The sequence below is a fragment of the Typopeltis vanoorti genome, chromosome 4 (assembly GCF_054136105.1).
Source record: "Typopeltis vanoorti isolate ZY-2024b chromosome 4, IOZ_Tvanoo_1.0, whole genome shotgun sequence".
NCBI classification, from domain to species: Eukaryota; Metazoa; Arthropoda; class Arachnida; order Uropygi; family Thelyphonidae; genus Typopeltis; species Typopeltis vanoorti.
Window position 1 is genome coordinate 89,666,995 of NC_143552.1, and position 16,805 is coordinate 89,683,799.

The 16,805-nt window shown below is 34.9% G+C and overlaps 1 protein-coding gene across 3 annotated transcripts in view; it reads left to right on the plus strand.

Annotated features, from left to right (window-relative positions):
- Positions 1-16,805, plus strand: part of LOC150107486 (uncharacterized) — a 156,935-nt gene that overhangs the window by 52,851 nt on the left and 87,279 nt on the right. For all 3 annotated transcript variants that reach the window (XM_090391333.1, XM_090391336.1, XM_090391335.1), the window contains exon 6: positions 11,184-11,445. In XM_090391333.1, coding sequence (XP_090247459.1) covers positions 11,184-11,445 — 262 coding nt within the window. The remainder of the gene's footprint in view (positions 1-11,183; positions 11,446-16,805) is intronic.

The following is a 16,805-nucleotide window of genomic DNA, read 5'->3' on the forward strand; positions in this document are numbered from 1 at the left end:
ATTAATGTTTACATTTCAAAATGTTACATTAGTATAAATTGATGTCATTTAACCTGAAATTGTCATTATAAACTATGTGCAGTCTGTAACATAAAATCAAAAATAACCCAAAAATCATTAGCATCACCAATTCATTATCTTTATAATTAGTCACCTCCAGTTACTAAGAGAGAGGACACAGTCTGCATTAGTCATCTTATCTTATGTAGATGGGAAATGTGATTAGCAGAGGGGGTGCGAACAAGTCCACTTCAAGTTCAAGCTGGTGTTCAAGTTTTTTTCCAAAAAAAAAAAAAAAACTTGAACATTAGCATCTATTTGTACACATGAAATTCCAGTTGAAACTTTTTTTTGTAAATGCTGATTTTTAAGCTTTCTGTCATTCCTTGATCCATTGACTAAAATAATTGATGTTTGCTGAAAGAATTGGCAAATTATATTTTCATGAGATTTTTTGATTGTTGATAGGATGCATTATCAAGCACTAACATTGTTTTTGCGTAGACCTTTGTCGCTGAGATGTAACTTTACTGCTAGTACAAACATATTGTTGAACCAATTCAACAAAGTTTTGGTACATCTATGCACTCTCTTATGTGTAAAAAGTTTAGTACTCTAAATTTCTTAGATTTTTATAGTAATACATAAGGGAAGTCTGAGATTACTACTAGCATTAGCATTCTCGTGCCCTGAAAAATTTATTTTTTATTACTTATATCATTTTTCTTGCAAATCTTTTTTTTTTTTTTTTTTTGGTATTGCCTTGAAACTGAGGTTTCTCAGTCTGAAGTAGATTCTTAATCTACTTCAGACTGAGAAGTAGATATAGATGTGTTTTTTATGAGGGATAACTTTCTGTTTTTAGTCTTACTTCATCATAATTATGCACCTGTTCAAAACTAATCCTCAATTCACTGTTCAACACTTCATTCTCCAAATCCTAGATGGGAGTGTGAATCCTCCCATCTAGGATTTGGAGAACCATTGATAGGGCTTTTCATCTGAAGGCAAATTAGTTGGTCTCAATATGGAAGTGGAATGGTTTTTTTTCTTCAAGAAACTTCAATATTTTTCATCTAACAAAATAGGCAAACTTGGCAGAAAAAAATACAGTATACGCACATTGAATACCACGGGAATAAGGATTACCCACCCTGTCCTGTTAGATCTAGTTTTGAAAGTGTATGGCACAGTGCCAGTCTGTGCATAAGCATAAAACCGCACAGACCTGAACTGGTAGTGCTCACCCTTCCTTGTGGTGCATGATTTTGAACTTTTCTCTGTGAAGTCAACAGTGAAAATGACACTTGCTTTTTTTTTTTCTTTTTTTTTCCCCAACTATATCAGAAAGATAGTTTATAGATCACACATTTGTGAGAAGAATTACATAATTTAAAAAAAAAAGTGTTTTTGAGTTATCTGCAGAAATTGAAAGGAAATCCTTGAATTATATTTACTGAAAGAATGACATAAGTGGGTTTCTGAGAATTACTATGTGAGAGAGGGAGAGAGATCAGGGATTTCATTATTGCACTATCATGTTTCAGCTACTTTCAAACTCATGTCCCAAAAAATTTATTTTTTTTTATTTATATCATTCTTCTTGCAAATCAGTGATATGTATTGCCTTGGTACCCCATTTATATTATGGAATACCAAAGCAATCGATGTGAAGTGAAGTCAACAGTCTCTGTATATAAGTAGACTAGTCATGAAGATACTTCGCATGCAAACTTAGTTTGCTCATACTGGGTAAAGGATTAAACAATAATATAATGTCTTGTCAAATATCATATGCTTTGTAACCCAGCAAAAAAAAAAAAAACTGATACGAAGAGAAATATCGCATTGTTTATGATGTAAAAGTATAATAGATAATCAAGGCAATGGAGAGCTTGAATGATTTAAATAGGCTGACAATATTTATGGGAAAAATGGAAAAGTGTAAAGTTATGCATTTTGAGATGATAAGATTACAAGCTTTTACTACATTGATGCATTTGTATTTAAGGAAATTGAAGCTAGTGACTCGGTGATATTGGCAGATAGTGAAATTTTGAAGTTCAGAAGGCATATTGCAAAAGTGACTGAGATAGCTAGTAGGATTAGTTTATTATTGAAGAGCACCAATAAGCCAGAGATAAAGAAGTTATCATTCCCTTTTTATAAGACTGATACTGTGCCATTGGATTACTGTGCATATGTCAGATCCCCTGGGTTTCTTGGGGATGAGGAAGTGGTGGAGATGATCCAGATGCAAGTGATCAAGATGAGTGGTTTGTGGAATGCTCTCTACATGGATAGATTAAGAATTAGTAGATTGCAGAAGGTAGAAAAGAGAGAATGTGATAGAAACATTAGAGTTTTATAAGGATTACTAAGTTAATAAGCCGAAAGGCCATTTTACCGGCGAACATGCTAATAGAAAGGGGGATGGTAAATCCCTTTATGTTTCTACAGCCGGGTACGAAACTCGGATCAAAATCCATAGAGTTTCATGCCGAAAAAACTATCGGCGGGCCCAAGTGTAAATGATCACTTGGGTAGTACAACACCAGGGCAGCTCCATCACTAACTTTAATATTCTCTCATAATGTAAAACCCAGCTCCTAAGAAATGTATATATATTGTTTTACATTATGAGAAGAGGTCACTACCCAGACCAGTTTCAACCTTTTTTGTGGTCTCATCAGTGAGTAGGTAGACCTGGAATATCAAGGTTTTAAGTGAACACGAACTTACATATCTCTACTATCGAATTGCCGAAGTGGTGTACTCCTATATTTATTGTTAATTACTAAGTTAATAAGCCAAAAGGCCATTTTACTGACGAACATGCTAATAGAAAGGGAGATGGTACATTATGAGAGAATATTAAAGTTAGTGACTGAGCTTGCTCCGCCTTTGAATGGAGTTGCCGTGGTGTTGTACTACCCAAGTGATCATTTACACTTGGGCCTGCCGATAGTTTTTTCGCCATGAAACTCTATGGATTTCGATCCGAGTTTCGTACCCGGCTGTAGAAACATAAAGGGATTTACCATCCCCCTTTCTATTAGCATGTTCGCCGGTAAAATGGCCTTTCGGCTTATTAACTTAGTAATTAACAATAAATATAGGAGTACACCACTTCGGCAATTTGATAGTAGAGGTATGTAAGTTCGTGTTCACTTTAAACCTTGATATTCCAGGTCTACCTGCTCACTGATGAGACCTCAAAAAAAAAAAGGTTGAAACCGGTCTGGGTAGTGACCTCTTCTCATAATGTAAAACAATATATATACATCTTTTAGGAGCTGGGTTTTACATTATGAGAGAATATTAAAGTTAGTGATGGAGCTTGCTCCACCTTTGAATGGAGTTGCCCTGGTGTTGTACTACTCAAGTGATCATTTACACTTGGGCCCGCCAATAGTTTTTTCGGCATGAAACTCTATGGATTTCGATCTGAGTTTCGTACCTGGCTGTAGAAACATAAAGGGATTTACCATCCCCCTTTCTATTTTATAAGGATTGTTACAGAGAAAATTTTTCAGCACATGGCTTCAGGAGACAGAACAAAGAGTCTTCCCTGGAAATTGAGTAAGAACGTGGTCACTTGAGATGCTTTGTCAGTGAATGTGCTCAAGGAAAGGCATATGATAGATATTATGTGGATAGTCCACTCCATGTAGTCTGCCAAATTGGACTCTAGTTACCCATGCAGTAATAATAATTAATTTTTGGCAGTTATCAAATTTGATTTTATCACCTCTCATGTAACCATTAGCTTAATTGTCAGATTGCACTGCTTCACAATTATAATCAAAAACACTTAATATAATACAGTATTAAAAATAAGAACAACATATAGTTATAACAAGACAAAATGAATTCTAGTTTTTGAATTATACAAATTTATTAATATTTTGAATATCAATATATCACTGGTTCATTAACACTATACTAGTAAATCTAGTGTGTCTTATCTTGATGAACATCTAGTGTCAGTCTGGTGATATCTGCAATAGTTGGTCATGAAGCTTTTAGCTATTTCTGCTTTTTGATCACATTTTGTTCTAATATGTCTAAGAAAGATTCAAGATTTTAGTTGAGATCGCAGATGCTCCACTATAAAAGAACCTCTTCCAGCACATTGAGAATACATAAAAAAAATCTGCAAAAAGTTTAAATGTAAATTAAAATCTTTCTCTCTTGCATCCCTGCTTTTTTTTTTTTTAAATTTTATTTTATTTTTATATATTAACCTTGCATATGGTGCAAAACCTGTAGTTTACTTGCCATGTGTAGACAACACTAAGAGGTTTTTTTTTTTTTTTTTTTCATAATTAGTGATGGCGGAGGATTGGGGGCATGCAATGTGTGTGTGTGTGAGAGAGGGGGGGGGAATACTCATGGACATGTTTCCCATATACAGAGAGCACCTATTATGGCTTGACAATATCACCTATATAAGTCTATACTTAAGGTCCTTACCAGGCATCATCTGGCAGAGTATACGGCCAAATGATTATTCATCAGCTAGTAGGGAAGACTCCTGGTTCCCTACAGTATGTTCAGCATGCTCTGAAGAACAAACATGGTAACAGTCACTTCAGACTCATAATAAGCTTTCAGGTGGTAGATGACTAATGGTCATTTTCTTCAACTTATGCTTTTATAGTGGAACATTTCTTGTCACTAGGATAGGATTGGATCTTATGTTAAGTTCCTTTCCTTCTTTGGGAGTGACTATGTAAATTTGTTTCAGTATACCTTTTAAATATAACACCTTTTAAATTTAGGGATAGTAACAACAGCTCTGTAGGTTTAGAATAAATTTTTAAAAAAATGGAAAAACATATTACAAGAATGTACCTTTAGATACATAGTTAACAAATAAACAATTATTGTCAGTACATTAAAGTAATATTTGCCAGAAAAGGTTGGTCGATTGGTAGAGCCTCTGCTACTAATGGCTCACAATGTTAAGCACGTTTGAGCACGGTTAGTAGTTGGAAGGGGTTCAATCGTTCAATGCTGTTGGCATACTCTCCCTCTTTAGACTCCCTGGAGGTGTCATAATAATAATAATAATAATAATATTTGTACTTCACTGTCAGTCAGCACATTTTTTTTTTAATTAGCTATTTTTTAGCCACTTGACAGGATTGATATAGAATCATTTCTGAGTCAGGGTTACTAATACTAGTAGTTCTGAGCAACAAAAAATTTTGTAAGTGTAAGTTATCGAGTTATTCATGAAAAACAGATAATCTGATTTTTCTTTAGAGACTTTCAAACTTCATAATACTGAATCTTAAAAACTTTCATTGGATAATGATTCATCATCACTTAACTTTTAATTAATTGCATGGGGTTTATTTGACTCATTTGTCATTCAAGTTCAATTTCTGACAAAACCAATGATGGATTTTTGTTGCAATTTCGAGTAGCCGAGTTTCTTGCTACCCCCGCCCTGAATCAGTTGTGTGCCAGCCATCAATGAGTTTGGAGTAAGGAGTAATTTTTGATATTCTGACCCCATGCCACTACTTATGTATTCTTCAATTGATTTTTTTTTTTTTTTTTTTTTTTTTTGTACTTTTATGCATATTTTCTTGTTCTAGTTGCAATGATTACATTTGCTGACACCACTTTGTATTTTGTCCAAGATTGAAGGATCATAAAATAAGGTTGAAATGTGAAAAATGTCTGAGCTTTTGTTGTAGTGAGCATTCTTCAGTAAGATGCAATAATTGTATGGAAAATTAATACTAAATAAAAATTTTAATAATTAATATAAAATTAAAGCAATATTAATGATTTGTTTATTTCATTTTACTCTCCATAATCAACCTTATAATAAATAAAAACATTTCGCGAGAAATTAATGTTATATTTCTTTAATTTTGGCATAAAATATGCCTTATATGACTAATTATGACAAAAAAAAAAGAGGTGTGACTAATTAAGGGTTAATAGCATGGATAGAGAAGAGAGAAAGAAGGAAGCAGCAGCAATGTTATCCTGATTGTAACCAGTCAGATTTAAGCTCATATGAACAGGCAGACTGCTCAATATTTCTAGTCCCTCTATGTGAGGCACCTGTTTGTGGTGGAGACCTCCCAGAAAATGTCAACAGCAACTCAGACTCGTATGTTAATTCCTACATTTGATAATTTCACTATGCTTGAACTTTACAATTGTGACTGTTTCTTTGTTGGCCCTTTTCATTCTTCCTCTTTTTCTTTCCTTTGCTTCATATATTCTTTGGTCTATTTCTGCTGAGACTTTTATACCATCCTATCTTCCAGATTACTACACTAGGATCCGATGCATTGCTGCCGTGTTTGCTGTGCATTACGACCTGTGGACATTCAGAAAGGGCAATCCTGGTAGTCTTGCACTACTTTGGCCTCTGCTTAGACAAGATGGGCAGTCCTGGATGGCCCAACCAGAATCAATCTGTTTGTGGGCTTCCCTGCAATGGTCAGGGGTGTTGCTGTAAGTTTCCTTCCCCATGGAACAGGGCCCAAGGCTTGCTGTGGTGGGTAGAGCTCTGATGTTGAACAAAAAAAAACACTTGAGCACAAAATGTCACCTTTATTCATTCAGTAGGGTCTAGAAGGACTGGCAGGTTCTCCCAAAACAGTTAATACATTCCGGTGATGTATTTGTAGAAACGTGTCAATATCAATTTCCATAGAGGAGTTATCTCAGAATGGGATCTCCTAAATGTTCCTGATGAGGAGATATGTTCAGAGCTGAAAGATCAGGTGTGACAGGTATGAGGTGCATCCTGATCCATAGATGGTCATTTGTTTCTAACCAGAAACATCATTCTTACATTTGATACTAGTAAGCTTGTTAAAGCAGGGGATTTCAGTTGTCCTCTTAGACTATACATCTCTAATTCACTAAGATGCTTCAAATGCCAGAAATACAGATATGTCCAAACTTCCTGTCTTGGCTCTGCCACCTGTGTCCAGTGTGGCAGAAGAGAGTATGATGACCAATCTTGCTCTGCCAAGAAAACTAAATGTGTAAACTTTCAGCGAGATCATCCAGTTATTCCCATGCATATCAGGAGTGGAAAGATGAGAAAGAAATACAAAAAATTAAAACAATGGATTAATTAAAACACTGATTACAGAAACAGTGGCATTTCTATGCTTTTAATGCCAGGAGTATTCGGAATAAGGGAGAGGAATTGGTGGCACTGATGGCATCAGCCTGACCAAAGATTATTTGGATCACTGAAACGTGGTTGACAGAAGAGGATATAATAACAGGAATAGAAGTAGCTGGGTACAGCATTTTGCGGCAGGATAGGAAGGGAAAGTGTGGTATGGAGTACTGCTTATGATAAGTGACGACTTATATCCTCTAAGAGTGGGGCCTTTGGAAGGCATTGACACTAATGATTTTGAAAGCATATGGTGTGAGGTAGAGGTAGGAAAGACAGGGTATTTAGTGCAGTGTTGCTACAGACCAAGGTGCACAGAGGGTGGGGACCAGGAGATGTTTAGACAGTTGAGTTTGGCAAGTGGAAGAAGAATGATTGCTATGGGAGATTTTAACTACAACAGTATAAATTGGAGAGAGGAAGATCCATGTAGCAATAAGGGAATGGAATTTCTAGAATTCTTGAGGGACAAATGTCTTAGGCAACATGTAATAGAGGGAACAAGAGGTTCAAGAGTTTGGATTTGGTCATAGCATCAAAAGAGTTGATAATAACTGAGATGACATCTCTCTCTCACCAGTTGGAGAGAGTGACCATATGGTTTTGACTTGGAAGATGAATAGACATGCAAGAGTATCTCAAGAGATGGGAACGTATGTTGAATTATAAGGCAGGTGATTGTAATAATCTTACATATCAATTTGGTACAGTTCCATAGAAGGAGGAATTGGATAGGTGAGATATCATTAGTGCTTGGGAAATTGTGAAGGAATATTTGTTAGTAGCAATAGTAAGCTGTATTCCGCAAGTGAAGAAGAGGACACAATTTGGAGTGAAGTGGATGAGGAACTGCATGCAAAAAAGAGGCTATGGAAGAAATATAAGGAGACAGGCGAAGAGAAGATGCATGAAGAATATATGACACAGGCCAGGAGAGCGACTAGTATGGTAAGGAAGGCGAAACTGGAATATGAGAAGAGATTGGCCCTAAGATCCAAAGAAAATCCTAGGGGGTTTTTTAGCTGTGTGCCAGCCTTTTATAATAAAGTTACAAGAGCAGTAGATGAGGGAAAGGCATATTCTGCCATTTTCTTGGACTTAGCGAAGGCATTTGACTGGGTGCCACATGATAAGCTGATATTTAAGTTGCAGCACATGGGTCTGGATTCAGGATTGGCTGTCTGATAGGTATCACAGAGTTGTGAATGGTGGGGTAATATCAAGGAGGCAGAGGGTTACAAGTGGGATTCCACAGGGCTCAGTACTGGGACCTATATTGTGTAACCTTTATATCAATGACATTGTCAGTGGATTGCAGGTGGATATTCAGTTTGTTTGCTGATGATGTGAAGCTGGGAAGGGTTATTAGTAATAGTGCAGATGTGGTAGCCCTGTAAGAGGATTTGAATAAGCTAGACAGATTGGCAAATGAATGGGGTGTCGGTTTAATGCAGCAAAATGTAAATTCTTGAGGTTTGGGATGCTGCATACTCTATAGGAGGAGCTATACTGGAGGAAGTAGGGGAAACGAGATCTGGGGTTGATTGATAGAAACCTGAAATTTAGGGGGAGATATTGCAAAGGTGGTGAAGGTAACACATAAGATTGCTGCAATAATGAGGACACTGACCTGCAGAGATAAGAGTTATCATTCCCATGTATAAGACTCTGATCAGACCACCTTAGACTGTTGCTCTCAGATTTTGTCCCTAGGATTTGAAGGGGATAAATTAACTGTGGAAAGGGTACAATGGCAGATAACAAAGATGGTTTCAGGACTGTACAATGTTAGTTATGAGGATTGGCTGAGGGAATGTGGACTGCAGAGTTTGGTGGATAGAAGGAGAGATGATAATGATTGAGACTCTTTAAGCTGTTGAGAGGTGGTTACAGGGTTGACAATGGGAAGTTCTTTCACTTGGTTGATCAGCAGGAAGGAGTGATGATAAGGGACCATCCTTGGAGGTTATGAAAGGAAACTGTGAGCAAGAAGGTGAGGAGTGGTTTCTTTGCAATGAGGGGTGGTTGAACCATGGAATGCATTGCCTGATAGAGTGGTGAGAGCGAGAACGGTCAATGAGTTTAAGGAGTGGTATGATAGACTTCGTTTTCTGGGAGGGACCTCCTAGATGAGGAGTCTTGATAGACTTTGTGTTTCTAAGGAAGGACCTCCAGTGATGAGTCTTTTGACTCCGTGGAGGCCTGAATAATAATAATATATCAGGATGCAAAAAGAAAGTTAGCCAACACCACACTAACTCTGAGATCCTCTTATGCTGAGAAGTAACAGTTAAGAAAATCTCAACGACTCAAACTTGTGTGTCTATTCCACCATTTGATAATTTCACCATGTTTATCTGTTGATAAACATGATTTACAATCATGTTTGTCTGTTGATCGTATCAACTGCACGATGTATGGTTCCATTCAGTGAGAACTTGTGAAAAAAATTGTACCGAGATTATCATATTTATCACCTTATAACTATTTATTTATTTACCTATCAACACCCTTTGTACTGTTGTAACCTGTGCCCTGGCACAGTATTGGTTTGCTGTCCTTGCACCATAAAATCCCAAATCAATCAATCAATGAATCCATATATATTTCTAGAAAGATCCCTACTGCTTTATAGTGTATTGTTAGCATTTTTTTGTTTGCTTATTGCAATTGATTTGTAGAATTATTGTACTTTATAACATTACTACTATTATTTTCTTATTGTGAAAGCTCAGTCAGTGGGCAGTATTGTTTATAGCTCCTGTTTTTATTATGACAGTCTTGATATTTATATTACAATTGCTATGGATTGAACAACAAAGTAAGCAAGTCATGGTAAGTTCCATCCACTTTGAACCTCTTCAGACACACCTTAACAGTTGTGAACTGTCCATTATTTAAAAAACGACTATTTAAGCTTATCTGCTGGTTTGAACTCATTATGGGATTTAATGGGGGGGGGGGGGATACAGCATATGAAATATGCTTCTACTCAATTCTCCCACTACACACACACAATGACACTACTACCATCAATTCCATGTACCACTCATCACCACCACCAACAGTTTTTTGCCAATTTGCCTATACTCAGGATGAAAAACCCGAGTTTCCAGGAGGAAAAAACCCTGCTACCTGGAAAGTTTAACAGAAAGAAATCTGTTCAGGTGGAAACTTGACAAAATGAGGCTTAATATACAAACTACTTTTCAGAAAAAAAAAAAAAGTTAACTAATTACAGCCACTTAGCATAAGATCATTACATTTCAAAGTAGGATGATGGAAGTCTTGTCCTAATATGAATTGAAATGATGGTCTGTCCATTCTGAAAGTGTAGGAAATTCTTATCCTAAGCAGCTGTAATTAACTTACAAATTTCATGTATTAAACTTCATTCTGTTGAAGTTTCACTTGAGCAGTCTTTCTAATTGTCATTTTTAGTGTATAGCACTTTATCTTGAACAGCTACCCATTTGTTGTTTCATTGATGGATTCAGCTATTCTTTCTACAATATTTGGCATTTAAAATTAATAAATGATTCTGTGTTTACATGTTTCTGTAGTAGGCATTGGTCTGTATAGCCTCTGTCTTGGACTGATGCTGGCTATAGCTGCAAATCAGTCTTAACATTTGCTTTTTTTCATTTCTTTAATCTCAAACAAAAATAGATAAATCATGTCAAAGTTGAACAGAAGAAATTATTTTTTTTTTTCATGCATCCACCAGCATCAAACAAAAGACAAATAGCAGTGATCATCATGGCTCTGATACCTAACTATGAAATACACCTTAATAGTCATTAAGTCCACTAAGTAATGAAGGCAGAGCTAACTTTATAATTACTAAGTTATAGAATGTAGACTTATATGTAATTGATTTTATAAATCACTAATATATGCAAATTTTCTAATTACAATTTTTTCTCCTAATAATCAGAAGTTTGTTGTGGATAATGTATATTCTGTCTGCATTCTTAAGCTGATTGCTGCTTTAAAGAAAAACTTTTTTTTATAGATAACTGCTAGCACTGACTATGCACCTTCCATTTCTAATGCAGTATTTTCTGCATCAGAAACTTCTGTGGAAAATAATATACATGATCAAGGAAACTGTCCACCCATTGAAGTATCAGAAGGGACATCCACTTATAATAATCCTTCAAGTGCTGCTTGTGATATAGCCTTAAATGATGGCCTATCTTATTCTAGTATTCAAGAACCACCTCCAGTGCCTGCAAAAAATCTCGATTTGTCTGACAGTTCCATTTCTAATGATGGTAAATTTAAATACTTATTATATAATTTTAGTTATATAATAATTATTTAAATATAAAAATTTATATAAAAATTATAATTTTAGTGGAACCTGTGGCATAGTAATTAAATAATAAAGTAACACATAAAAAACCACAGTGAAAAACCACAGAATTTAAATAGAAATGACTGTATGTCTCTCTCAAAGATCTGGGAGACTTTTATCTTATGTAAAGAAACATTTTATCTTAATAAATTAAATTTGTTATTTCTGTTATTTCCTAGCATGTGGTAATAATTGTATTTTAATAGGTGATCCACCGAACGTTTTGCCTGTATTCCATTCCTATTACTGTTACAGACACTGAAGATGTACTATTAATTTTAGTACCAAATATATGTCCTTTACTAATTAAAGATATCACTGTGGTTTTTTACGTGTTATTTTATTATTTATAAAAAATATAAAAAATTATATAAAAATTTTATTATATACAAATAAGGAATAATTACTTTATTCCTTATTTGTATCTGTAAACATTATTCATACAGCAGATGTATGAAATAGAATTTAAAATATAAGTTTTTAAGTTCAGTTTTTTTTTTTTTTTTTTTTTTGTTAACTTCAAACTTACATGAAAAATAACTTACTGGATATCTTGAGTGAACAGCATTATTTATTAGATTTGTAATAGGTTTCTACTCTAATGCAACATTTCCCAAAGTGTGGTCCAGAACTGGTTCTTAGAAACATAAAAATGGAAATCTGGTATGTGAATTTTTTCAGGTCCACTCTAAGTGCCTTTCCACAGATAATGGTACTTAGTTACCTTAGTGACCTGTTACATTAAATCAGGGGGTCGGCGACAAGTATGGTCAATAAAAGGTTGACCATACTTACATGGCATGTAGCCCATATGTTGAATTATTTAAATAATACATTTTATAATATGAATAATAAATTAAAAATAATTTTATACCTATACTTCGTGATATTGCCATGCAACTTGGCACGAGTCAGCCGTGGTAGTCATGAGTGGAAATAACAAAGGCGATTTCGTCCAACGACAACCAAGATTTTGACACACTTTTGCAGTCACGTTCTCTGGTTCGTCTTTTAATATAATTCAATAACATTGACTATTATTTTCAGAGGATATATATTTGTTAAAAATAATTTCAAAAATGGGATAAAGAAAACGTTAAATTGCAGATGAAGGAAGGTTTAATGATGAATTCAACAGCAAGTACTTCTTTATTGAAAATTGGGGTAAGCCCCTTTGTCTTATTTGTCATAAAAGTGTTGCTGTTATGAAAGAATATAATATCTGATGTCATTACGAGCATGTTGTACTTTATCTCGTACTTTAAATATTTCTGTGTTTTTTAAGATTGATATAATAAAAATTGATAACTTAAGTATTTTTTTCACCCACTATTTTCTCTTAATTAAATGCCTGTGGCCTGATTATTAAAAATAAAAATTAAATGTGGCCCACGAGTCTGAAAAGGTTGCTGACCTCTGCCTTAAATAATATCACATACCAGTAAAAATATCCAATATTTTACTTGTATTTACAAATCCATATTTTTAATTCACTAAACTTCATATATATGTGGATACAAGTATGTATAATGTGATATGATCCACAGAAAATTGTACTGAAAAAAGCTGTTCCCTAACTATATAAAATTTGAGAAATGCTTATATAGTAGAACCTGTGAGTTTTTACCGTGTCTAAAGAACACATGATTGTGTTCTCTCTTCGAATTTCTCTTTTAATGCTGGTATTCCTCAGGACTTATCACCTATCCTGTTTCTCACATATGTAAATGATCTTATCTCACTTACCTCAAACCCTAGCCATAGTCTTGCTTATGGCACTCTCCATTCTTCCTATTTATATGATAAGCATTGCAACACTGAAACATCCCAGACTTTAAGATCTTCTGCAGTCAAAATGCAGATCTACATGCCATCCTTCGTAGGGGGTGTGGTTTGATAACACCTTGAATGCTTCCGAAAACACAGTATTTTTTTTTCTCACAGAAAATACCTCTTACTTACCTCTAGCTTTTCTGAATACAAATGTATCACTTTTATATGCTTAAGCCTAAAAAAAAAAAAAAAAACTTGGCCTCTTTTCTCATTTAAGACATTATTTTTCAACTGTCTAGCTGCTAATTCTGTACAAATACCATATCTAACTAACATTAAAATATTGCTTTTGCATTTCTTAATGCTGTCCAAAAGAGGGCAGTTTTGTTGGCCAATTGACTGACAATCCCTGTCACGATTTTCTCTCCAACAACTGTCTCACAAACAGTTTCCACATAGTATTTTTTCTACATATACTTCCATGGACACTGGCATCTACATTCCTCCAATATCTGTTAACCTACCAGACCTGCTTCTCCTCCATTCGTGTTCTCTGGAATAGCCTTCCCCATAATATTTTCCCTCAAAGATTACAACCTGGGGTGCTTAAGGGTCAAAGCTATATAATTGAGAGGAGACCTCCACATAGCCTTCGTGGGGTGCACCCTGTTAGGTATCTACCTGGATACTGAACGAACGAGGATGGGGCTGACAATTTGGGATTTAGCCAACCAAATTGTATTCTTATTGGCTTAAACCAAAATAAAAAATGATCGTACAGCATGACAGAATTTCCTGCCGGCTGGGGCGTCACTTGGTTAAACAAGATCCCTGTTGTTTTTGCCAGGGCAAACAGCAAAAAGTCAGCTACTGGAACAAATCCTAAAACCCACCCCAACTCAACATCACCACAGTTCAAGATCAGTACTATCAACATAAGAAGCATGAATGCCAAAGAAATAGAGCTAACTGAGGAATTGGAAAAGTACCAGATCGACATAATAGGGGTGACTGAAACAAAAAAAGGCAAAAACTGGTTAGATCTTTCTGAGCAATAAATACAAAATGTTATATTCAGGCAATGACAATCAAGGAAAAGAAGGTATAGCCATAGTATTCAACACTAAATACAAGGCTAATCTTCTTGAATGGCAGACAATTTCAAGTAGAGTGATGTGGGCAAATATCATAATGGGGAACTGGACAATGAGACTTTTTTGTGTCTATGGTCCCACAGAAGGTTCTACTAAGGTAGAAGTGGATGAATTTTTTGAGGCTTTAGAGAAAGCAACTGACACAATGAAAAAGGAAAAGTTAAGTTGGTCCCTGTTGGGGATCTAAATAGCAGAATAGGAAATGATTGTTAGACATACAAAAATATTTTGGGAAAATTTGGAGAAAAGAGCAAAACTAATAATAATGGCAAATACCTGTCGGATTTCTGCTCAGGACATGGACTGGTTATTACTAATACAATAATTCTTCGATTAATGCGTCATTTTTTTTTCGATATCCAAGTTCGATTATTGCGTCTATATACATCTTAAAAATAAATGTTACAGATTTTAAAATTTTTCTATCTATACATTTTTATGTCTAACTATTTTAAAAAATCACTCACCAGAACATATAATGGAACATAGTGTACTTCCATGTACACTATGTTCCAAATTTTTACCGCCAAAATTTATCATCTGTTATAGTACACCCACAGATTCGAGACCCTTCGACACTTCTGCACATGTCACAAAAAGAAGAATCCATTCCGATAATAGGGTAATCAATTCGTATTCTGGGATGAGTTGTTTATTATTACACATCAGAATATTAACTTCTCTTTTATGATCATTGTAGTTTTTAAAGTGGTAACTATTTTGCTTGTATAACAGTTAGAAAAGTTTATATATAAAGCATGTTATTTCGCATGTTGGCTACCAATTTGTACCTCCTTCATTTCTTTCTCCCCTTCAATGATAACGTCCACGAGTTAATTAAATCTCATTCTGAAGAATTGAGTGATTCCGACCTGCTAAATTTAGATGCACAGCTGGAAGATCCCGAAGAATATGAAGAAAATTTAACCACTGATAGTCAGCCAAAAGAGATTTCTGAAAAATATTTTCAGAAACAATTTGAAAATATTTTTCATACAATAGAAGTTTCTACGCAGCAATGCTTAGAGGCTGACCCTGATGAAGAGAGAAGCAGTAAAATTTGGAGAAGAGTAGAAGAGGCAATAGGGCCATACCGTCGGTTGTATGAAAAAAAAAGAAACAAAATTACTGCCAAACTACGTTAGCTCAATTCTTTGTTAAGAAGTAGAATAATAAAATTTATATTCTGAATATGTTTTATTGTCTTTAGCTTCATGGTTTTCCTTTAACTAAGCCCTGAGACATACTTTAAATCTTTTACAAAAAAAATTAAGGTTCAAAAAAGAAATTTGAGGAACGAATTATACTTTTTCCCATAGGTTATTATATTCGATTAGTGCGTTTTCGATTAATGTGCCTGTTTTAAAGAACGCATTAGGTGCACTAATCGAGGGATTGCTGTACAATGTTCCAACATAAAAATGTGCACAAATTCACATGGAGAGAAGAGGCAAGGAATAAGAAAAGTCTCATTGATTATGTTATTGTTGATAGTGATGTTTTCTCCCTGGTGCAGGACACCAGAGTGTACAGAGGATTTGAAATTGGAAGTGATCACCATTTAGTCTTGAGCAGGATAAAATTGAATTTCATATTGAATAGAAGAACATGTAAGAAAGTTTTTAAAACGAATAAAAGTTGAGCAGCTCTCAGATGTGAACTTTAGACTTAAATACAGAAAGATTATTGAAGAAAAAATGAAAGAGTTTCAGAACAGTAACCAAACCTTGGAGATTCAGTGGCAAGTCTTGAAGAAAACTGATTGATTCAGCCAGAGAGGCATGTGCTGAGATTGTCTGTAAGGATAGAAAAATCAGAACTCCATGGTGGACACAGGAAGTTAAAGAGGCAGTGAAGGAAAAGAAGAAAGCATATGAAAAGTTCCTGGCAAATAAGTCAGCTTGTGCTCTTAGAGAATACAGAGACAAATGTAAGAAAGCTGAACACTGTGTAAAACTAGCTAAGCAAAAGTCATTAGAAGACTTTGGTAAGAATATAGAAAATAAATATCAAGAAGATGCCAAAATATTCTGGAGGTGGTTGAAAAAGCTCAGAAATGGAGTTAAGAGTGCTGTAAAAGGAATTAAAGTTGATAAAGGTGACATGAAAATTGCAGAAAAAGATATCCTTGAAGTATGAAGTAATTACTTCGAGAAATTGCTAAATGAAACAAGCAGTGATGAGCACAGTGGTGCTGTCATCACTGCTTGTTTCATTGCTTGAAGTAGAAAAAACAAGCTGGATTCAGACGAAATTGAGGCTGTCAGGATCAGATCTTCACTTTACGACAAATAGTTGAGAAATCATGGGAATATAACAAAGATCTGTATTTAAGTTTTGTCGATCTGGA